This window comes from Anomaloglossus baeobatrachus, chromosome 6 (genome assembly GCF_048569485.1).
Source record: "Anomaloglossus baeobatrachus isolate aAnoBae1 chromosome 6, aAnoBae1.hap1, whole genome shotgun sequence".
NCBI classification, from domain to species: Eukaryota; Metazoa; Chordata; class Amphibia; order Anura; family Aromobatidae; genus Anomaloglossus; species Anomaloglossus baeobatrachus.
Window position 1 is genome coordinate 541954871 of NC_134358.1, and position 25509 is coordinate 541980379.

A 25509-nucleotide genomic window follows, 5' to 3' on the forward strand; every position below is an offset into this window, starting at 1 on the left:
GACACAGCTACTTGTTATCAATACTGATATGTGCCAGGGTTCATTCCAGCTCCACGCTGGGTGCAAACACTGACCCTAAAAAAATAGGACCAGTCTCAGCAAATCCAGGACATCTGACATGAATAATGCTACAGCTTATACTGAGCAGTGTGAGATTCAGCAGTAGCAGGGAGGAAGAGCCATGAGGAGATGGGAAAAGGGATAGGTGAGTAAAGATTAAGCAGCGGCAGGAAGGAGGGCCACTGAGAAGTTTTCAATCAGGCTAGGAGGGTGGTGAGTCTGCAGCAAGGAGGATGGACAATGGAGAACTATCAATTAACCTAGGTGGGGAGAGATTCAGCAGCAGCAGGGAGGAGGGGCACTGAAAAGTTGTCATCCAGGATAATTGGGTGGAGATTCAGCAGCACGGAGGAGGGGCACTGAGGAGCTGTCAATGAGGCTATGAGGGTGGAGATTCTGCAGCAAGGAGGAGGGAAAATTGAGAGCTATCAATTAGGCTATGTGGGCAGAGAATCAGCAGCAGGGAGGAAGCACACTGAGGAACTGTCAATCAAGACAGATAGACAGAGATTCAGCAGCAATTGGGAGGAGGAACACTGGAGAGCTATAAATCAGGGACAATGTGTGGAGATTCAGCAGCAGGGAGGAAGCACACTGAGGAGCTATCAAGAAAGATAGACAGAGATTCAGCAGCAATTGGGAGGAGGAACACTGGAGAGCTATCAATCAGGGTCGATGTGTGGAGATTCAGCAGCAGGGAGGAAGCACACTGAGGATCTGTTCATCAAGCTAGATAGACAGAGATTCAGCAGCAATTGGGAGGAGGAACACTGGAGCGCTATCAATCAGGGTAGATGTGTGGAGACTCAGCAGCAGGGAGGAAGCACACTGAGGATCTGTTCATCAAGCTAGATAGACAGAGATTCAGCAGCAATTGGGAGGAGGATCACTGGAGAGCTATCAATCAGGGTAGATGTGTGGAGACTCAGCAGCAGGGAGGAAGCACACTGAGGATCTGTTCATCAAGCTAGATAAACACAGATTCAGCAGCAATTGGGAGGAGGAACACTGGAGCGCTATCAATCAGGGTAGATGTGTGGAGACTCAGCAGCAGGGAGGAAGCACACTGAGGATCTGTTCATCAAGCTAGATAGACAGAGATTCAGCAGCAATTGGGAGGAGGATCACTGGAGAGCTATCAATCAGGGTAGATGTGTGCAGACTCAGCAGCAGGGAGGAAGCACACTGAGGATCTGTTCATCAAGCTAGATAAACACAGATTCAGCAGCAATTGGGAGGAGGAACACTGGAGCGCTATCAATCAGGGTAGGATGTGTGGAGACTCAGCAGCAGGGAGGAAGCACACTAAAAAGCTGCAAATCATGCGGAGGGTTTAAAATTTTCAGATAGCATTATACGGCCATGATTTATCAAAGTAAGTAGCCAGCCTCATTAAGTCTAATTTAAAGAAATATGCACTTTACATTGTAAATTCAAGACACAGATCCATTGTAATGTTGATGATCTGTCCATAGACAAGGTAAGAAAAAATCAGATTGGTGGAAATCTATCCCATCCAGTAACAAAAATCTGCTGACTGAATGGACTCTGGCAATCCACTCATTGTTTACCAGTGTGTATCGCCTGGTAATAAAACATCCTCACATTACTTTATCCTGGCTGAAATGAAAGTCTGTGAATAAGAAACCGCAACGAGCCCCTTCGTTCTGGAAATGATCTTTGCAGACAATGCAGGGATGATATCACTGTCCCCAGCAGAATTCATACAATGTAAGCATGCACGTACCTGGATAATCATTTTTGTCTATGTCTGAGTCCCCTCTCAAGGTGAAGCCAAATCCTGCCAGCTGCGGCGCCGAGGCCCAGGATCCTTCCAGGACTTGAGATGGTTTGTCATTTAACCCGTTTTTATTCCCATTATAAATAAACACTTTTCCCTTTCTGTCTTCCCCTGCAAATGGCGATCCGATGGCGACATCTGCAAAACAAAGGAGAGATAAGATGAAAAATATGTATGCTCTACAGGCATTATCTATCTACAGTGACTTGCAAATGTATTCACACCCCTTGGCATTTTTCATATTTTGCTACCTCGCAAATTGGAATTTCACTATTGCTTTTGTTGTTGATGGTTTGCATCAGTTCATGTAAATGAAAATTCCTACAATTAACATTTGGTTTTCTTTTTAGCATCTTTTTCACCAGTGTGCATAACTATTCACCCCTGAAGTCAGTACTTTGTAGAGCCTCTTTTTCCGGTAATTACAGCTGCAGGTCATTTTGGATAAGTCTCTATCAGCTTTCCACATCTTGCCAATGGGATTTTTGCCCATTCCACAAGGCAAAGCTCCTTCCTCTGGTGACAATCTTCACGTCTGACCACAGATTCTCAATTGGGTTAAGGTCTGGGCTGTGACTTGGCCACTCCAATACATTTACACGCTTCCCCTTAACCCACTTGAGTGTTATTTTAGTAGTAGCTTTGGGTCATTGTCTTGTTGGGAGGTGAACCTCCATCACAGATCGTATCACTGACAGACTGAAGCAGGCTTTGCTCAAGAATATCCCTGAATTTCACACATCCTCTTCCCCTTAACTCGGACCATTTTACTTGTCCCTGCTTTCAAACACATCCACTCAGCAGGATGCTGCCACCACCATGTTTCACTGTGGGCATGGTGTTCCTGGAGTGATGACCTGTGTTGCTTTGGCACCAGATGTAGCGTTTACCTTTTGGCCAAACAGTTCAATTTTGGTCTCATCTGAACACTGCACCTATCTCTATACATTTGGGGAGTCTCCCACATGTCTTTTGGCAAACTCAAAATGAACTTTCCAATTTTTGGCTGTAAGTAAAGCCTTTTTGTTTCCATAAAGGCTAGCTCTATGGAGTGTAGGCTTATTGTGGTCATATGGACAGATACTCCAGTCTCTTCTTGTGAACTCTGCAGCTTCTTCAGGGTTACGATTAGTCTCCATGCTGCCTTTCTGATTAATTCCCTCCTTTCCCGGGCTGAGAGTTTTGGTGGGCGGCCCTCTCTTGGCAGGTTTGTTGTGGTATCATGTTCTTTCCATTTGATGATAATGGATTTGATGGTCCTTTGGGCAATCATCACTTTTTCTCTGTGTTTTAATTGGAAATGAATATTCTCCCCGTTCCCCCGCCCATAATACCATAATCCCGCCCATCCCTCTGCGTCGGCATCAGAAAGACTACCATTAACAAAGTTCCAATCACTGGCGCCAACACAGGGATGGGCAGGATTATGGGTGGAGGAAGGGGGTGAATATTCATTTTCCATTAACTAGCTGCATTGTAACTATACATTTTCCAGGGCTTACAGCAACACAACGGGGCAACAGACACCTATAAAAGTTACATATCATGAAAGGGCTGCCCAAGCCGTGTTTCAGGATACTGTTATAGTATGACACACAATTAGGGTTTATTTTTGGAGTAGCTCTACAAGCGTACTCCAAAAGGGCCGCAAAAATCCTGCTAGGGCTTATTTTCGGGGTAGGTCTTATTTTAGGGGAAACATGGTACTCATGCATCACACACAAATCGAATTATAAAAATATTTAAACACAGGTTGCAATGTAACAATATAGCAATAAAGCCAAGGGTGTCAATACTTTTGCAAGGCACTGAATCTGCAGCCTGCCGTGTTATTTCAGGGTTACGTAATTATCAGGTTACTTTTGGGGCAATCTGAGTGCCACCAAATGTTTTTGTGTCCTGATTTTTAAGCAGATACTGTACGAAGACCCTCCTTAGTAGCAAAGAAGTTTAATAGGGATTATATTTTTCTTTTTTGCTACAGCGACATTATTGCTGCAGACGGCAGAATTTCCTCCACTCTTGGGACCCTCAGAATAAATCCTTGCATTTTGGAAAAAAAAAAGATCCATCCCCGAACACGGGACACTAATTAGGCGAGCTGCGCAGCAAATGTGGAATGTATTAGGGAGCTCGCAGACGAGTTTTGGAAGAGAAATGGAGGTTAATTGAGGGGTTATCCTCATAAAGGGGCTCTCTATGGACCGAAGCGTGGAAAGCTGTGAAGCCCAGACACTAGAAAGCGGAGGGTCAAGTAGAGAGAGCAGGCACACATCACAGCCGAGCTGCAGAAAACAAGGGTCGCTTCCAGCAAAATGCTAATTCTGACATCAGCGGGATACAAATAGAATCCACTACTGTACAGAATGGAGCAGAGAGAAACAGGACAAGCCGCGCGTAAGGGAATGTGTCATCAGAAAATGGCTTATTGTTCACATCACATTTTTATGTTATATGGGCAGCACGGTGGCTCAGTGGTTAGCACTGCAGTCTTGCAGAGCTGGGGTCCTGGGTTCAAATCCCACCAAGGACAACATATGTAAGGAGTTTGTATGTTCTCCCCGTGTTTGTGTGGGTTTCCTCCAGGTTCTCCGCTTTCCTCCCACACTCCAAAGACATACACATAGGGACTCTAGATTGTGAGCCCCAATGGGGACAGTGTTGCCAATGTATGTAAAGCGCTGTGGAATATGTTAGCGCTATATAAATAAAAAAAAATGGTTATTATATGGGGGTTTTTTTACATTTTCCATATCACTACCCATATAAAAAAAACCAAACATTATGTTGGTTTCACACTGTCCTAATATTGGGCTAATACTTCTTATTATGTGCAGAACACTTTTCAGCAGGCTCATTATCATCACAGACAGTATTATAATGTAAGGTAACACCTGAATATACAGCAGGTTACACAGGATTCAACATTCACAATATATGATGTCACAGCTCACCTCCTCCCCCTTATGTACAATGATAACACAGAATCCATCATTCATAAAAGGTGATAGCACATCTCACCTTCTCCCCCTGCTGTTAAATGACTGAAAACACTTCTGTATACAGTAGATCACACAGGGTCCACTATTCACAATAGGTGATATTACAGCTCACCTCCTCCTCCAGTACAATAACTGATAAAACCTTTATACAGTAGATACTACTCCGCCATTCACAATAGATGATGTCACAGCTAACCTCCTTCTGTACAATGACTGATAACACCTCTATACAGTAGATAACACAGGGTCCGCCATTCACAATAGGTGATATCACAGCTCACCTCCTCCTGTACAATGATTTATAACCCCTCTATATACAGTAGATAACAAAGGATCTGCCATTCACAATAGGTGATGTCACAGCTCACCTCCTCTTGTGCAATGACAAGTAGCACCTCTATATACAGTAGATAACAAAGGATCCACCATTCACAATAGGTGATATCACAGATCACCTCCCCATCCGGTACAATGACTGATAACACCTCTATATAAAGTAGATTGCACAGGATCCATCATTACCAATAGGTGATGTCACAGCTCACCTCCTGCTCCTCCAGTATAACACGCGATAACACCACTATATATAGTAGATAACACGGGATCCACCATTCACAATAGCGGAAAGGTCACTGTGATGAGGAGTGGAGGAGGTGAGCTGTGATACATGTTATGTATTTATTGCGGGAATCCTGATGCAGCAAAGTCGATGAGAATCCTAAAGTCTAATGCACACGTTGAGTATTTTCTCTTTGTAGATTTGCTGCAGATTTTAATACAGGTAAAATATATCTTTGTACCGTGTTAGCCAGTAGAGATAAAAAATTGTTTAATGCAGATTTTACACATTTTAATGAATGGGAAAAATCTAAAACACATCAAAAACAGACCGAAAATGCATTTTTTCCAGCCAAGAGATGCAAAAATTGTGCAGAAATTTCTGCACCAAATGCTAAATGTGTGCACAGACTCTGAGTAGTCAGCGTGAGATTTTTTTTTTACATAGATATGAGAAATTTAAACAGAAGGTCACATTTATCATCAGAACCTGATTTAGACACAGGTCGTTTTCTAATAATACCTACTTTTTAAAGGAGATGAATTTATCTTTACAATGCTAGCTTTATGGATAGCTGTAATCCTTTTCTAGGTCATGTGCCCAGCCAGGTTCTCGAGGGCCACATTGCATGCTCATTGGTTATTAGAATTATTGGATAATATAGTAGAAAGGGAACTTACCGTTGTATCCATCTTGATTTAAATCCCCTAAACTTGCGATAGCGCTGCCAAATCTGCCAAACACCGTGACCCCCTTGAGTAACTGAGCATCTTTGAACATGAGTGGACTCTCCTGCAAGTAGAGGTAGACGTGGCCCACTTCCTTTGGGTTACTCTCAAATTCACGGTCCATGTACAGTGGCGCCCCCACTAGGACATCATCTAAACTGCACAAAGAAGGTATCATTCAGAAGTCTGTCAGATACACACGGCATATACATTAGAATTTTCTCACATTGAAGAATAGCTCCTTATATTGCACTTTGTTATCCTTCCTAATAAAATTACGCTCTGTTATCCTTCCTAACAATATTGTGCTTTGTTATCCTTCCTAATAATATTGCACTCGTATAATGTTTTTGCGCTCTGATATCCTTCTTGATAATTTTGGACTGTTATTCTTCCTAATAAAATTGCATTCTGTGTTATCCTTCCTAATAATATTGCACTTGTATAATGTTTTTGCGCTCTGATATCCTTCCTGATAATTTTGCACTCTGTTATTCTTCCCAATAAAATTGCACTCTGTGTTATCCTTCCTAAGGCTATGTGCCCACGATGCGTTTTTTCATGCGTTTCTGCAGCGTTTTGAACTGCACCTTTTTAGTGCCAAAATGCATGCGTTTTGATTTCCCAGCAAAGTCTATGAGAAATAGGGATTTCTTGTGCCCACCATGCAGTTCAAAATGCAGCGTTTAATTTGCATATTTTGTGGCAAAAACCATGCGCTTAAAAAAGCAGCATGTCAATTGTTTTTGCCATTTGAGGTGCGTTTAGATAACATAGAAGTCAATGAGAAACAGGGAGTAACCAAGAAACATCAAAATTCCAGCGTTTTACCTGCTTTTTAGGTGCAGAAAACATGCGTTTTGGACTACTAAAACGCATGCTTTTTGCACATCAAAATAATGAATTCATATGTCCCTTTACACACACACATAGTCCGACAATTTATTTAAAGAATATTATCATTTTATTGCTATATTTCCGATTTTTATTAAATAACCGCTATAATTCTATTAAATCTTGCTATTTTTATTTTTTCATACAAATATTTATGTGCCCCTTTTTTTCTCTTTTTTCATTTGATTTGACTGTTGTAACTTTATTTATCAGTGTCTTGATGTTCAAAACGCATGTGTCCAAACGCATTTGAAAAAGCATGTACAAAGCGCTAAAAACGCATCAAATACGCGGCAAATACGCATGCGTTTTCAGCGCTAAAGTTCTGCAAAAGGCAACTTTGGCTAATTCAATTAAGGACAAAACGTGCATTTAGAACTGCAAGTAGGGAAAAGCAACGTGGACACATAGCCTAATAATGTTGCGCTCTGTTATCCTTCCTAATAATATTGCACTCTGTTATCCTTCATAATAATATTGCACTTTGTTATCCTTCCTAATAATATTGCACGTTGTTATCCTTCCTAATAATATTGCACTTTGTTATCCTTCCTAATAATATTGCGCTCTGTTATCCTTCATAATAATATTGCACTTTGTTATCCTTCCTAATAATATTGCACTTTGTTATCCTTCCTAATAATATTGCGCTCTGTTATCCTTCATAATAATATTGCACTTTGTTATCCTTCCTAATAATATTGCGCTCTGTTATCCTTCATAATAATATTGTGCTTTGTTATCCTTTCTGATAATATTGCACTTTGTTATCCTTCCTTATAAAATTGCGCTCTGTTATCCTTCCTAATAATATTGCACTTTGTTATCCTTCCTAATAATATTGCACTCTGTTATCCTTTCTAATAATATTGCACTCTGTTATCCTTTCTAATAATATTGAACTCTGTTATCCTTCCTAATAATGTTGCGCTCTGTTATCCTTCCTAATAATATTGCACTCTGTTATCCTTCCTAATAATATTGCGCTCTGATATCCTTCCTAATAATATTGCACTTTGTTATCCCTTCTAATAATATTGCACTTTGTTATCCTTCCTAATAATATTGCGCTCTGTTATCCTTCCTAATAATATTGCACTTTGTTATCCTTCCTAATAATATTGCACTCTGTAATCCTTCCTAATAATATTGCACTTTGTTATCTTTCCTAATAATGTTGCACTTTGTTATCTTTCCTAATAATATTGCACTTTGTTATCTTTCCTAATAATATTGCACTTTGTTATCCTTTCTAATAATATTGCACTTTGTTATCCTTTCTAATAATATTGCACTTTGTTATCCTTCCTAATAATGTTGCACTCTGTTATCCTTCCTAATAATATTGCGCTCTGTTATCCTTCCTAATAATATTGCACTTTGTTATCCTTTCTTATAAAATTGCATTCTATGTTATCCTTACTAATAATATTGCGCTCTGTTATCCTTCCTAATAATATTGCACTTTGTTATCCTTTCTTATAAAATTGCATTCTATGTTATCCTTCCTAATAATATTGCACTTTGTTATCCTTCCTAATAATATTGCACTCTGTTATCCTTCCTAATAATATTGCACTTTGTTATCCTTCCTAATAATATTGCACTCTGTTATCCTTCCTAATAATATTGTACTCTCTTATCCTTCCTAATAATATTGTACTCTGTTATCCTTCCTAATAATATTGTACTCTGTTATCCTTCCTAATAATATTGCACTTTGTTATCCTTCCTAATAATATTGCACTCTGTTATCCTTCCTAATAATATTGTACTCTGTTATCCTTCCTAATAATATTGTACTCTGTTATCCTTCCTAATAATATTGCACTTTGTTATCCTTCCTAATAATATTGCGCTCTGTTATCCTTCCTAATAATATTGCACTTTGTTATCCTTCCTAATAATATTGCGCTCTGTTATCCTTCATAATAATATTGCACTTTGTTATCCTTTCTAATAATATTGCACTCTGTTATCCTTCATAATAATATTGCACTTTGTTATCCTTTCTAATAAAATTGCATTCTATGTTATCCTTCCTAATAATATTGCGCTCTGTTATCCTTCCTAATAATATTGCACTTTGTTATCCTTTCTAATAATATTGCACTTTATTATCCTTCCTTATAAAATTGCGCTCTGTTATCCTTCATAATAATATTGCACTTTGTTATCCTTCCTAATAATATTGCACTCTGTTATCCTTCCTAATAATATTGCTTTCTGTTATCCTTCCTAATAATATTGCACTTTGTTATCCTTTCTTATAAAATTGCGCTCTGTTATCCTTCATAATAATATTGCACTTTGTTATCCTTTCTAATAATATTGCACTTTGTTATCCTTCCTAATAATATTGCACTCTGTTATCCTTCCTAATAATATTGCACTTTGTTATCCTTCCTAATAATATTGCACTCTGTTATCCTTCCTAATAATATTGCACTTTGTTATCCTTCCTAATAATATTGCACTTTGTTATCCTTCCTAATAATATTGCACTCTGTTATCCTTCCTAATAATATTGCACTTTGTTATCCTTCCTAATAATATTGCACTCTGTTATCCTTCCTAATAATATTGCTTTCTGTTATCCTTCCTAATAATATTGCACTTTGTTATCCTTTCTTATAAAATTGCGCTCTGTTATCCTTCCTAATAATATTGCACTTTGTTATCCTTCCTAATAATATTGCACTCTGTTATCCTTCCTAATAATATTGCTTTCTGTTATCCTTCCTAATAATATTGCACTTTGTTATCCTTTCTTATAAAATTGCGCTCTGTTATCCTTCATAATAATATTGCACTTTGTTATCCTTTCTAATAATATTGCACTTTGTTATCCTTCCTAATAATATTGCACTTTGTTATCCTTTCTTATAAAATTGCGCTCTGTTATCCTTCCTAATAATATTGCACTTTGTTATCCTTCCTAATAATATTGCACTCTGTTATCCTTCCTAATAATATTGCTTTCTGTTATCCTTCCTAATAATATTGCACTTTGTTATCCTTTCTTATAAAATTGCGCTCTGTTATCCTTCCTAATAATATTGCATTTTGTTATCCCTTCTAATAATATTGCACTTTGTTATCCCTTCTAATAATATTGCACTTTGTTATCCTTCCTAATAATATTGCACTCTGTTATCCTTCCTAATAATATTGCTTTCTGTTATCCTTCCTAATAATATTGCACTTTGTTATCCTTTCTTATAAAATTGCGCTCTGTTATCCTTCCTAATAATATTGCACTTTGTTATCCTTTCTAATAATATTGCACTTTGTTATCCTTCCTAATAATATTGCACTTTGTTATCTTTCCTAATAATATTGCACTTTGTTATCTTTCCTAATAATATTGCACTTTGTTATCCTTTCTAATAATATTGCACTTTGTTATCCTTTCTAATAATATTGTACTTTGTTATCCTTCCTAATAATGTTGTGCTCTGTTATCCTTCCTAATAATATTGCACTTTGTTATCTTTCCTAATAATATTGCACTTTGTTATCCTTTCTAATAATATTGCGCTCTGTTATCCTTCCTAATAATATTGCACTTTGTTATCCTTCCTAATAATATTGCACTTTGTTATCCTTTCTAATAATATTGCACTTTGTTATCCTTTCTAATAATATTGCATTTTGTTATCCTTCCTAATAATATTGCGCTCTGTTATCCTTCCTAATAATATTGAACTTTGTTATCCTTCCTAATAATATTGCACTCTGTTATCCTTCCTAATAATATTGCACTCTGTTATCCGTCCTAATAAAATTGATTTCTGTGTTATCCTTCCTAATAATATTGTATAATGTTTTTGCGCTCTGATATCCTTCTTGATAACTTTGCACTCTGTTATCCTTCCTAATAAAATTGCATTCTGGGTGATCCTTCCTAATAATATTGCACTCTCTTACCCTTCCTAATAGTATTGCACTTGTATAATGTTTTTGCGCTCTGATATCCTTCTTGATAATTTTGCACTTTGTTATCCTTCCTAATAAAATTGCATTCTATGTTATCCTTCCTAATATTATTGCGCTCTGTTATCCTTCCTAATAATATTGTATAATGTTTTTGCGCTCTGATATCCTTCCTGATAATTTTGCACTCTGTTATCCTTCCCAATAAAATTGCATTCTGTGTTATCCTTCCTTATAGTGTTGCGCTCTGTTATCCTTGGTAGAAAGTTTTAATTGGTTTTCCGTCCTGCTAATTTATAATTAAACAGAAAACTGCTTGTTACCATTGTTCTTGTAAAAAAAAGGTGTGTCTTTGCATCAGCACTGATTGGATAATATTAAAATGTGCAGAGACACCCCAAAAAAAAGTAATAACTTATTATATCATTAATACATTTCTAGGAGGAATAACACAGAAACTGCACAATTCAGCGTTATAAAAATAAATGTTCCAGAATTGGTATTTAACAGGAAATATACATTTTTACTAGAAATAGATGTGTAAAAGCTGTGAGGGTTCCCCTTTAAATCAGGGATGCCTATAGAGCAGAAAATTTGATTAATCCATTTATCACTTGGTTTAGTTTGAGGAGTATGTAAAAGGTGTTGTCCAAGGATGATCTATCTATAGGATACATCACCAATATTAGATTGAAAAAGGGTCTGAGCAGTAGTCGGATTTAAATAGCATATAGAGCCACAAGAGCACAGTGCCATATGTTATACAGTGTGTCCACCCATATCCTGTCCACCACCATTAACTTGAGAACGGCGGCAGCTATAGGCATAGAAGTGGTGTCTAGGTATAGTAAAGTAGCCATGCGCTGCGAAATGCAACCACCTATAGCGCCACCTGGTGGAAAACAATGGAGTTAGCATTTTTATCTCGAAAACGGAACAAGATAGACAAAAAAGGTGAATTAAAAAGTTGTAGGGCATCATCAATTCAATACAAATCGACACCTTGCATACAGAAATGCTATGATATGAATCCCATGACCCCCCCAAAACATTGAATGCTGGTCACGCATATGACGCTCATTTAACTTTGATGCTCAAAGTGGCCCCCGTCAGCTGCAATGCTCATCTGGCCTCTGCACAGCATACTGTATCTCGCTGCACGTTGTGCAATATGGTAGGTGACACGTTTGCACAAGCATCTGTGATACGTCGTCGTAGGTCCTGCAATGTTGGTGGAGGTGTCGCATACACCTGCTGTTTGATGAGACCTCACAGAAAGAAGTCCAATGGGGTCAGGTCAGGTGAGGGTGGAGGCCACTCCACACAGCCACCATACCCAATGACTTGTAGGAAGGTTTCCATGAGGTATCGCTTCATGTCCACAGCCTTGTAAGTTTTACACGTTCTAATCATAGCATTTCTGTATGCAAGGTGTCAATTCATATTGAATTGATGATGCCCTACAACTTTGTAATTTACTTTTATTCTCTATCTCGTTCCGTTTTCGAGATAAAATTGCTAACTCCGTTGTTTTCCACCAGGTGACGCTATAGGTGGTTTCATTGTGTAGCGCATGGCTACTTTACTATACCTAGACACCACTTCTATGCCTATAGCTGCCGCCGTTCTCAAGTAAATGGGGGTGGGCAGGATATGGGTGGACACACTGTATAGTGGCAATTTGTGGGTTTTGGATCTCAGATATTCAAATGCTGTAACAGCCATTACACAGGATGCGGAGCTTTGCTGTTCCAGCTCTGTAAACTATTCAAATCGGGCAGTCGCAAGATGTTATAACAAATGATTGTTTGGTGTCCAACACCCTATTCTAATAATAGGTCATCAGTATCTCAGTCCTGGATAACCACTTTAAGGCGTATCGAAAAATGCATTACCATCATCCAGTGGTGTATACAGTGAGTGGAGCCTCATGACCAAGTAAAGTAAAATTTTAGCCCCTTTCAAACATCAATTGACACTAACAAGTTCTTAACCACCAGGGACTAAAGCTCCTGGTGACCCTATGCCAAATTTTACATCCTTTCCGGTAGAGATCACTTCCTTCTCAGCTCCCATTAAAATGGGGACAGGACCAATGGGTCACCACTCCCTAGGGGCCTCCATAGTACGTACCTGCTTATCTATTATCCTGTAAACCTAGTAAGTCAAAATAAGTGACTCATACGTATTAGTTAAGCATCCTATATCGATCCCAAGCTGCATTAGTGAGGGCCGCAATACAACAAGGACAAATCCATGCGCAGTTATCTTACTGTACACTATTCTTTCCCATCTAAATGATGCATAGAAAGCAATGCACGTAAATATACAGAACATTAACCTCTACGACTTCGCGAGTCGGTCATAACGTGCATGGAATCTGAGGCTCCTAAAAATATCAATTATGAGCACAGATGTGTACATTATATGACAGGAACATATGCATTGTGTAAATGTTTATAATCTGTAGGACAGTATATAATTATGATTGATGACTGATTATGGGCCATTGTATGCAGCAATAAAATATGATAAACACCTGCACATGTATACATGATATATATGTACACACACAGTCATTCATTCTATGCAATCTTATGGGGCCCAATTCTCTTTTTTTCCTCTTTGTTTTAGCCTATAAAAGTTTCCATGACAAGAAGGAGAATACTGTATACCGAATAAGAAAAACTATACATGCCATTAAATTTCATACTTAAAGGGGACATGTCACTTGGCACAAATCTGTATGTTTTATTATATGGCATTATTCCCGTTGTTCCCCTGAATCCGGCGTTGTTTTTCTTTTGTTCCTGCTCCGCTCCATTCCAGAGATATGATCATTTCTTCCTTGTATATAAATCTAGTCTTGTTCTCCAAGTGGGCGTTGTCCTCAACTCTGTGGGCGTCTTTATGAGGACCACACCCACTTTGCTAACAAAGTGTCATTTATAAGAGGGGAAGACAAGGCCATATCTCAGGAACTGAAAGGCGCAGGAATAAAAGAAAAACAATGTTGGATTCAGAAGAACAGCAGAATTTACCCTAGGTAAAAATAAAAACACTTTATGGCAAGTGACTGGTGCTCTTTAATACTTTTATAGCCTATTAAAAATTTATTTAAAGGGATTTTCCATGATTAGATCAAATCATCTGAATTTTTTGATAGTTTTAAAGGATCACACCAAAAAGCTTTTTCCTTGCCAACATCCTAATATGACAACTTTATGGGTTTATTGGACAAAACAATGTTAGGGCTACTGTAAGGAAGGCTGATACTATAGGAAGGACACGGTAACGCAGTAATGTGGTTGGTGTTATCAAGATGGTTATTGTAGCTGAAACTGTAAGAGAGCACGATATATTAGAACACACAGTCATTCACTCTATGCAACACTAAGGGTTCCGATTCTCTTATTTTCGCCTATAAAATAAAAGTTTCCATGGCAAAAAAAGAAAATATTGTATACTGAATAAGAAAAAATATATAGGTCATTAAATTTCATACTTAAAGGGGACATGTCACTTGGCAGAAATCTGTATTTTTATTACATGGCATTATGCCTGTTGTTCCCATGAATCCGGCGTTGTTTTTCTTGTGTTTCTGCGCCTCTCCATTCCAGAGATATGATCCTTTCTTTCTTGTCTATACATTTAGTCTTGTTCTAACTGGGCGTGGTCCTTAACTCTTCTCTCTGGACGTCTTTGATCACCACACCCACTTTGTTAACAAAATGGCATTTATATGGGAGGAAAGAGGGCCATATCTCAGGAACTGAAAGGTGCAGGAATAAAAGAAAAACATCGCCGGATTCAGGAGAACAGCGGGATTTACCCTAGATAAAAATAAAAAGACTTTATGGCAAATGACTGATGCTCTTTAACCCTTTTATAGCCTATTAAGAATTTATTTAAAGGGTTTGTCCATGATTAGATAAAATGATCTGCATTTTTAGTTTTAAAGGATCAAACCAAAAAGCCTTTTCCTTAACAACATCCTAAAATGACAACTTTATGGGTTTATTGTACAAAACAATGTCAGGGCTACATGGCTGACTGCTCAGAGAGGTACTGTAAGGTACGCGGATACTATAGGAAGGACATAGTAAGGCAATAATGTAGTTGGTGTTATCAAGGTGGGTATTGTAGCTGAAACTGTGAGAGAGCACGGCACTATCAGGGGGCACTGATGTTGGTGGGTCAATGTGCAACTTCGAACTATTTTCGAACTTAGAGCAATTTCTAACCCCCCCTTTAGTGTGTGGACAATTAATGTCTTTATTAACTGCACTGCAGACATATTATCATCTTCACCATTTAGGTTGCTTTAAAAAAATAAATAAATAATAATTTTTTTTTAATTTATCTAAAAAAAACAACAACCCAACAACTTCTACTCTATTCCGCCATCTTTCCCTACTCGACTTCCTATGATGACTCTTCTCCTTTACAATTGTGTGACATTTAGCAGAATACAGGTCAAAGCATGAAACCATAAGCATTAAGCCGTGTATTTACTTTTAAAGTAACCCCCAAATACATGTCAGACATTGATTCCACCACCGCCCCTCCTTCCGTGCGCCGTCTTAAAACCAAAAAGGCAGTGAAGTGGCAAAATCGAGTAAAAACACAGTTCTTCATGGTGGTAATTAAGAGTGGCCCAAACATTGGAGGATAGTGTTAACATACCCGTCATTGTTTACATCTGACACAGCGACTGTATATCCGAAGTACGAAGCCATCTGGAAAGAGAGAGGATTTAACAATGGCTGCACCCTCCTTGTATATCTGCAAATGTATGGGCATTCTGACATCAAACAACGTCTTAATGGGACAAGAATCTGCAAATCTTCAATATCTCGCTGAATTATTTAAACAGGGAGTTGAACCTGAACCCTCAAAGGCCAATTTCAGAGACTTACAGTAAACAAGGGCAGGTCAACCCCATGGATGGGAGGATGGATGGGCAGATGTTCCTGCATCTATATTGACATAAGGAATCACTGATACATTAATTGTGGTCAATGCATTCTACAGAACCCAGATCTGAATCCATCTTAAAGGGATATTCACCTCTTTTTTTCCTTTACTTATTTGGGTTATGTGATTGCACTGGCTGTTTTTGTGTTTTACCTTTGTAAGTTATGGAGACACAGATTGTGTTACACACAGCAGGCAGCCGTGTGTTTTCTTTAAGGTCTTTTTTAAACCCACCCACCATTTTCCAATCCAAACAAGTGTCTGATAAACCAGGAAGCGCTTGTCTGCTGTACAATGAAAGACAGTATTGGATAAGTGATTTTCTATACTATATGAAGAGAAGAAAAAAATTGGCACTAATATATATATATATATATATATATATATATATATATATATATATATATATATACACAGTTAGGTCCAGAAATATTTGGACAGTGACACAATTTTCGCGAGTTGGGCTCTGCATGCCACCACATTGGATTTGAAATGAAACCTCTACAACAGAATTCAAGTGCAGATTGTAACGTTTAATTTGAAGGTTTGAACAAAAATATCTGATAGAAATTGTAGGAATTGTACACATTTCTTTACAAACACTCCACATTTTAGGAGGTCAAAAGTAATTGGACAAATAAACCAAACCCAAATAAAATATTTTTATTTTCAATATTTTGTTGCAAATCCTTTGGAGGCAATCACTGCCTTAAGTCTGGAACCCATGGACATCACCAAACGCTGGGTTTCCTCCTTCTTAATGCTTTGCCAGGCCTTTACAGCCGCAGCCTTCAGGTCTTGCTTGTTTGTGGGTCTTTCCGTCTTAAGTCTGGATTTGAGCAAGTGAAATGCATGCTCAATTGGGTTAAGATCTGGTGATTGACTTGGCCATTGCAGAATGTTCCACTTTTTAGCACTCATGAACTCCTGGGTAGCTTTGGCTGTATGCTTGGGGTCATTGTCCATCTGTTCTATGAAGCGCCGTCCGATCAACTTTGCGGCATTTGGCTGAATCTGGGCTGAAAGTATATCCCAGTACACTTCAGAATTCATCCGGCTACTCTTGTCTGCTGTTATGTCATCAATAAACACAAGTGACCCAGTGCCATTGAAAGCCATGCATGCCCATGCCATCACGTTGCCTCCACCATGTTTTACAGAGGATGTGGTGTGCCTTGGATCATGTGCCGTTCCCTTTCTTCTCCAAACTTTTTTCTTCCCATCATTCTGGTACAGGTTGATCTTTGTCTCATCTGTCCATAGAATACTTTTCCAGAACTGAGCTGGCTTCATGAGGTGTTTTTCAGCAAATTTAACTCTGGCCTGTCTATTTTTGGAATTGATGAATGGTTTGCATCTAGATGTGAACTCTTTGTATTTACTTTCATGGAGTCTTCTCTTTACTGTTGACTTAGAGACAGATATACCTACTTCACTGAGAGTGTTCTGGACTTCAGTTGATGTTGTGAAGAACCCACCAAAGAAAGTATGCGGCGATCATCCACCACTGTTGTCATCCGTGGACGCCCAGGCCTTTTTGAGTTCCCAAGCTCACCAGTCAATTCCTTTTTTCTCAGAATGTACCCGACTGTTGATTTTGCTACTCCAAGCATGTCTGCTATCTCTCTGATGGATTTTTTCTTTTTTTTCAGCCTCAGGATGTTCTGCTTCACCTCAATTGAGAGTTCCTTAGACTGCATGTTGTCTGGTCACAGCAACAGCTTCCAAATGCAAAACCACACACCTGTAATCAACCCCAGACCTTTTAACTACTTCATTGATTACAGGTTAACGAGGGAGACGCCTTCAGACTTAATTGCAGCCCTTAGAGTCCCTTGTCCAATTACTTTTGGCCCCTTGAAAAAGAGGAGGCTATGCATTACAGAGCTATGATTCCTAAACCCTTTCTCCGATTTGGATGTGAAAAGTCTCATATTGCAGCTGGGAGTGTGCACTTTCAGCCCATATTATATATATAATTGTATTTCTGAACATGTTTTTGTAAACAGCTAAAATAACAAAACTTGTGTCACTGTCCAAATATTTCTGGCCCTGACTGTATATACATACATACGCATACATATATATATACACACATATATATATATATATATATAAAAAATAGTTTTTTATTTATATATATATATATATATATATATATATTTATATATAGTATATAATATATATTTTTATATATATACATATATATTATATATACTATATATAAATATATATATATACATATATATATATAAATAAAAAATATTTTAAATATATATATATATATTAGTGTTTGTATAATATATATATATATATATATATAGATATATATATGTATCTAGATATATATATATATATATATATAGATATATATATATATCTATATATATATATATATATATATATATATATATATACACTGCAGTTCAAAAATTTGGGGTCACACAGACAATTTTGTCTTTTCCATGAAAAATCATACTTTTATTTATCAAATGAGTTGCATAATGAACAGAAAATATCGTCCAGACATTGACAAGGTTAGAAATAATGATTTTTACTTGAAATAATAATTTCCTCCTTCATACTTTGCTTTCGGCACAGAACGCTCCTTTGCAGCAATTCCAGCTTTGCAGACCTTTGGCATTCTAGCTGTTAATTTGCAGAGGTAATTTGGAGATATTTCGCCCCATGCTTCCCCCTACCACAAGTTGGATTGTCTTGATGGGCACTTTTTGCACCATACGGTCAAGCTGCTCCCACAACAGCTCTATAGGGTTGAGATCTGGTGACTGGGCTGGCCACTCCATTACAGATAGAATACCAGCTGCTTCTTCCCTAAATAGTTCATGCATAATTTGGAGGGGTGCTTTGGGTCATTGTCCTGTTGTAGGATGAAATAGGCTCCAATCAAGACTGTCCACAGGGTATGGCATGGCGTTGCAAAATGAAGTGACAGCTTTCCTTATTCAAAAACACCTCAGACTTCGATTTGTCTGTCCATAACACGTTTTTCCAATCTTCCTCTGTCCAATGTCTGTGTTCTTTTGCCCATATTAATCTTTTCCTTTTATTAGTAAATCTCAGATATGGCTTTTTCTTTGCCACTCTGCCCTGAAGGCCAGCATCCCGGAGTCGCCTCTTCACTGTAGAGGGTGACACTGGCGTTTTGCGGGTACTATTTAATGAAGCTGCTAGTTGAGGACCTGTGAGGCGTCGATTTCTCACACTAGAGACACTAATGCACTTGTCTTGTTGCTCAGTTGTGCAGCGCGGCCTCCCACTTCTCTTTCTACTCTGGTTACAGCCTGTTTGTGCTCTCCTCTGAAGGGAGTAGTAGTAAATCTTCAGTTTCTTGCCAATTTCTCACATGGAATATCCTTCATTTTTAAGAACAAGAATAGACTGTCGAGTTTCACATGAAAGTTCTCTTTTTCTGGCCATTTTGAGAGTTTAATGGAACCAACAAATGTAATGTTCCATATTCTCTACTAGCTCAAAGGAAGGTCAGTTTTATAGCTTCTCAAATCAGCAAAACTGTTTTCAGCTATGCTAACATACCTGCTCAAGGGTTTTCAAGGGATTTCTAAACATCCAGCCTTCTAACACAGTTATCAAACACAATGTACCATTAGAACACTGGAGTGATGGTTGTTGGAAATGGACCTCTATACACCTATATAGATATTGCATTCAAAACCAGACGTTTGCAGCTAGAATAGTCATTTACCACATTAACAATGTATAGAGGGGATTTCTGTTTAATTTATTATTAGCTTCATTGAAAAAAAATTGTGCTTTTCTTTCAAAAATAAGGAAATATTTAAGTGACCCTAAACTTTTGAACTGTAGTGTATATATATATATACATATATATATATATATATATATATATATATATATATATATATATATATATATATATATATAAAAATATATATATAAAATATATGAGTATGCCAACGTATACTCTGGCTCATTCTTTGGGTTTCTCTCAGAGATATACATACAAAATTTCCTTTCAGCCATCTGGGCGTAGACCACGGAACTTCTCTGTGGGCATGGTCGTGTTTTGATTGGTCAGCGTCAGAAGAGAAAAAGGAAACACTCACAAGGAAGTTCGGTGGTATGTGCCCAGTTGGTTGATGGGAAAAATTTGCACTTTTCTTACCGGGGGTGTATAACTTTGAAACTGAGGGGAACGGAAGAAGGATTCGTGTATGGCAGGAGAATGCATGAGGTGCCATTATGAATAGATAAATATGACATTTTAGCCCTCTAGTACAAAATTAAATCCTCTTTTCCTAATTGTAAACACACATGGTCATTTTTTTTTGGTAAAGGGGTGATAACATGAGGAAAAGTTCAGGAATGACTCAGTACTATAGAATCTGTGACACGTCGGGATGTTACTTTCTTCTGAAACTTGCCGCTTCCCCTTCTCTATACAGAGCCATAAAAAAATAAAAAATCTTTTCACCCGGTCCTTAAATTTGAACAGGCTCCGCACCCCAAATTTTTCAATTTGATACTAGTATTATGCAACTATTCAACTAGTAGATGAAAACTATTGTCTGTCTGTGTATGTATGACACGCTCGGCAATCACCCCATGATGTGTAAAATTACCTGATCACCTGTGAAATTGTGAATGTACGTCATGTCTGTAGAGTCAATGATTGTCACCTGGAAAAAAAAAGAATGATGGTCCATCAGTCTGGATATATGAAAATCATTCATCAAGTAGATAACACTAGTTTCTAGTGTAAAATTGGTTGAAATATTGCCAAATTTTGCACCACACGCACTTGTGCAAAAAAGAATGACTTCTGCCATTGTTATGGGATGGGGCTGAGTTGAGAGGTGGCATGGGCGAGCGCTCCTGAAAAATCCATCACAATTTATGCCATAAAAGAGGCGTACCGCAGAATCGTTCTCCCAGACCATCTCTTAAGAAATGTTGTGCATCTGACTCCAGCAGCGCACCCTTCAGCAAGACTGGAATAAATGCTGACAGGACCAAAGTATATCAACTTGTCACCATTTTAAGATATTGGCCCGATAATCTGCTGTTTACATAGCTGGTTTTTAAGCCACCAACCCCTTTAAAGAGGATGCATAACATTAGAATACAAGATTTGATATTTTTCCAGAAAGAGCGCCTCCCCTGTTTTTTGGGATAAAACTGGTATGGCAGTTTCAATGAGAATTTTATTATTAAGAACAAGAATGTTTCCATTCACTGACAGCAAACAGAGGACAGCTTGAGAACCATACGGCGATAAAGGGATTCTGTCGCCACTTTGACCTTTTTAACACTAGAACTACTGGACTCGTGACACCTATATAGAAATACATGGTGCAAAGTAGTCAAAATGACTACCTCAGTAGTTCTAGTGTTAAATTGTTAATATGGTCATATAGGTCACAAACTGCTAAAAAAATCCCATACCTGTATGTCTCATATCAGATTCCTTGTTGTTGATATATAATCTGTTATCACTTTATGTAAATGAGCTCTTCCAGGTTATGGGGCGGATGCTGCCTGGAAGATAACTCCGCCACCAAAAATTATTCTAAATAATGGAATGAAGCAGAGCTCAGGGAGCTGCAATAAATGTGTTTGAAAGAAGTCCAGTGTGAGACATTACTTGTCTCACAATGGTAAATGCTCCCTTTTATTTAAAACACTCTCTGGAGGCGGAGTTATCTTCCAGGCAGCATCCGCCCCATAGCCTGGAAGAGCTCATTTACATAAAGTGATAAAGGATGATTTTTCCACAACAAGGCATCTGATATGAGACATAAAGGTATGGATTTTTTCAGCATTCTATAACCTGTACTGCCATATTATCAGTTTAAAAAGGTCAAAGTGGTGACAGATTCCCTTTAAATCACTTGTATACTATAAAGTTTTAGAACTTTTTATTCTACAATTAATAAACTTTATATAAATAACAAAACCTAAAAAAAAAAGCTTCAATAACTGATAATAATGGTAACAAGTAAAAAGATAATGAAGTTTACATAAAAAAACAATATTACATACATATCCGAAGTTCTGCTCGCCTCTTGGGATTCCAGCCACTAACTCTGTAAAAAAAAAAGTAAATGAAAGAGCACATGAATAAATAGTATAAAGGGCTGAAGTTTAAAAAAAAAACAAAAAAAAGAAGCAAACAAACATTAAGAGTTTGACATAACAGAAATTAAAGAAAAAAAAAATAAACAAACAAAATAAAAAAATAAAATAAATTATATATATATATATGTATATATATATATGTATATATATATATATATATATATATATATATTTATTTAATATATTATAGGACTCAACATTTCCAGTAAAGTTGTGGATCTATATCTGGACCTGGAAAAGCAATATAATGTAGATTTTATTACTTTTTGTATGGGACTCTTTATATGGGTAACCGCACGGTAATGTTTCTGATTCTAATTACCAATATACATTACACCACTAACTGGCAATAGTGCTCTGTTATAATCACAGTTTGCGGTCACGTTCTGCTGGGATCCAGTGTCTCACTAATCTGCCTATAGTTAATGTATATATACACAGATACACTTCTGTATCTGCTCAGTGTTACTGGAAACCATCAGATGCCGGGAATCATAAGTCTCAAGAACAGAAAAGCGGAATTATAATGAGAAACTGCATCATTCTTGGATACAAGATAATAAAGGAATATGTAATAAACCATCATTTTAAAATTGATGGAATTTTAAAATCTGGCTAGGATAACACAAGGGGCATTGGGAAAAAGTATGATACCACTCAGGAGTACAAGCTACTTGCTTGCAACCAGGGCTTTAATTAACTGAAAATATCACCAGCACCAGTCCAAGGAAGGAAGGGGTATTAAATCACTAAGTGAATACTGATGATCAGCAGCTGGGTGGAAGGCGAGCACCTACTGGATCCAAAAGAAGGAGAGATGAAAATCTAACAGGAAAGCTACCTATACCAAGGAATACTGACAGCAGGAAGAATGGAAAGTCAGGGAGCAATCTGCACAGCCAAATGCTGTGATCTTCTATGGCCAGAAACCACATGACTGTCTGTCAACTGTGACACACCCATAAGTCGGAAATGTTTTGTTTTTCTTGCAGCTACTAGGACCCACTTCTACTAACCTTAGAGTTTTTGTGATTTTTCTTTTTACCGATAACGGTTTTCGACTTTTCAGGGGGAAAGAGAAGGGGTAAGGCTGCTTTCACACATCCGGTTTTTGCTGTCAGACACAATCCGGTGAATTGCGGATAAAACGGATACGGCGTCGGATCCGTTTTATTCCCCATTGACTTGTATTAGCACCGGATTGTGCCGGATGGAATTGAGTTGCATGCGACGTCCGCCAGTCCGGCGAAACTTCTTTATCCGTGTGTCGGAAGTCCTTTGCAGCTTGCAACGTTTTTTATCTCCGGCAAAAAACCGGACCACGCCGGATCTGGCGCCGTCCGGGATGTTGTATAATGGAAGCCTGTGGGCACCGGATCCGTCGTCATCCGGCAAAAAAACGGACCTCACTGGATCCGGCGCCTTCCAGCATGGTGTATAATGGAAGCCTATGGGCGCCGGATCCGTCGTAATCCGGCATATGATGGAATCCAACGACGGATGCGGTTTTTTGAAGTGCGCGTGCTCAGTATCACAACGGATCCGTCACAAAACGTAAGGAACGCATGGAAAAAACTGATGCAACGGATCTGTTTTTTCACCGGATCCGTCGCATCAGTTTTTTCGCCGGATTGTGCCTGACGGCAAAAACCGGATGTGTGAAAGCAGCCTAAGAGAACATGGCTATCGTAACATAAAGCACCTGGAAAATGTAAGACGTGGAAGAAACTCACAAGGACCTACAATGCGCTGGTATAACTACTGTTTTGATATACATCCTACTAGTTTCCTTACGGCACTGCCCTTATGAAGTAGTTCAGAATAACTCTGTGATCTAACGAGCCGAAAGCAAAGAGCTCATGAGGACGGCTGGTATAAAGGAAGTCTATTTCCAAAACACACTCAATCAATGTGATCTCCCATCAGAAACAGCTTGTTATAGGGTGGAAGTGGCAGTAGTGGAGCCTTTCATCTACTTAGCAAGACTCCGCATACAGACAGGTCCTCGTACAGCTGGTTCCTGTTATAGTAGTTCCTGCCCCCGCCCGGCCTACATGTTCTGCCTCACAAAACTCACGAGCCTTTGCCTGCAGACCCTGCAAATAAAAAAATGAAAGATCTCACTTACAACTAAACTCACTTTTTTAAAAAAAAAATCACTATATCGTATGGTGGAAACTTTTTTTGTGGTCTGGAAATTTGGGTAAAATTTTGTCCAAAAACGTATATTTTAAAATGATAAACGGATGGCACATCTCTAGATTATGCCATCTCTCTAGGATCGGAAGGGGACCCCCCACTGGTCCTGAGTATGGATGTGTGGCGCCCCTGTGGCTTCAGGTGCCACAAGGTTCTGCACCCCCATTAGGGTGTAGTACATATCCTGGGTTCGGGGAAGGTCGATACTGGTTTCCACTCACACAAACATACAGTCAGTGGGTTGCCCAATGGAGACCGGGCCAGGGTCGGATCACAGTAGGGGGTCACTACAGCGGTGGGTTTACAGGATGCCACCGCACCAGGGTCTCCCTGATCCACTGGAACCTGGTCAGGGAGAAGCAACCACCAGGGAGAGTCAGGAGAACACAGTGGGAAGAGCAGGTTGACCTAATGAGAGTAGTGAAGCGGCCGGTGGCAGTGGCTGGGGGCAACAGCTCAGGACACACAACACAACTACAACAAGGAGAACAGCTTCAGACGCCAAGCAGAGCGGACGTGCCGTGAGCGGCTCTGTGGGCCAAGGCATTCAACACGGTCGCTGAGGAGAAGCAGGCGGCTGCTTCCACAGTACCAGCGTTGTCGGGGTACAGAATCCTAGGGCAGATATACTTTACGTTATCTACCAACTCTACAAGGGTCGCGGGAAATGGCTAGAACAGTCACTGGACCCGTCCCAACGAGTCTGCAGCAAATAGCATATAGGATCCGGGGTTGAGGACTGGCCCCATAACGGAACCATGGAATCAGCAAACAGAACAGGACACTTTACTGACACCGGGACCCTCAAGTGCTTCACGCCACGGGGGTCCGATACTTAGCGCATCAAAAAAAGGAAAGAGCTCACAGGCTGACACACACCGGACTTGACCTTTCCCGTATCTGGGATCAGCTGGAGCCCATTGTGGCAGAGATCGTTACTTTGGGGCAGTGCTTGAACTACCTGTGAGTAAGAAGACCTGGAACTGCAGCCTCTGTCTCTCCTTTACCAGCGCCGTCGCCCAGCGCCTCAGCACCAATGGGGACTAGTACCACCCCCGTCATCCTCCTCGGGGTAATCCTGCTCTGTCTGTGGGGAGCGACACCATCCCGGCTGCACCCAACATCTGCCTCGGTGAGAGATCCTGCAGCGGTGGCACCCATCCTTGGCCGCGTACCACAGGTGACGTCACGACCATCTAATAGACTTTCCTA

General features: G+C 38.9%; 1 protein-coding gene across 1 annotated transcript in view; it reads right to left on the minus strand.

Moving 5' to 3' along the window:
* The window catches only part of ITGA8 (integrin subunit alpha 8), a 287198-nt gene that overhangs the window by 146730 nt on the left and 114959 nt on the right, over positions 1 to 25509 (minus strand). Inside the window, exons 9-13 of the mRNA XM_075315623.1 lie at positions 22003 to 22046; positions 20583 to 20639; positions 15667 to 15719; positions 6103 to 6308; positions 1808 to 1999 (exon numbers count right to left, since the gene is read on the minus strand). Of these exons, the coding sequence (XP_075171738.1) occupies positions 1808 to 1999; positions 6103 to 6308; positions 15667 to 15719; positions 20583 to 20639; positions 22003 to 22046 (552 nt within the window). The remainder of the gene's footprint in view (positions 1 to 1807; positions 2000 to 6102; positions 6309 to 15666; positions 15720 to 20582; positions 20640 to 22002; positions 22047 to 25509) is intronic.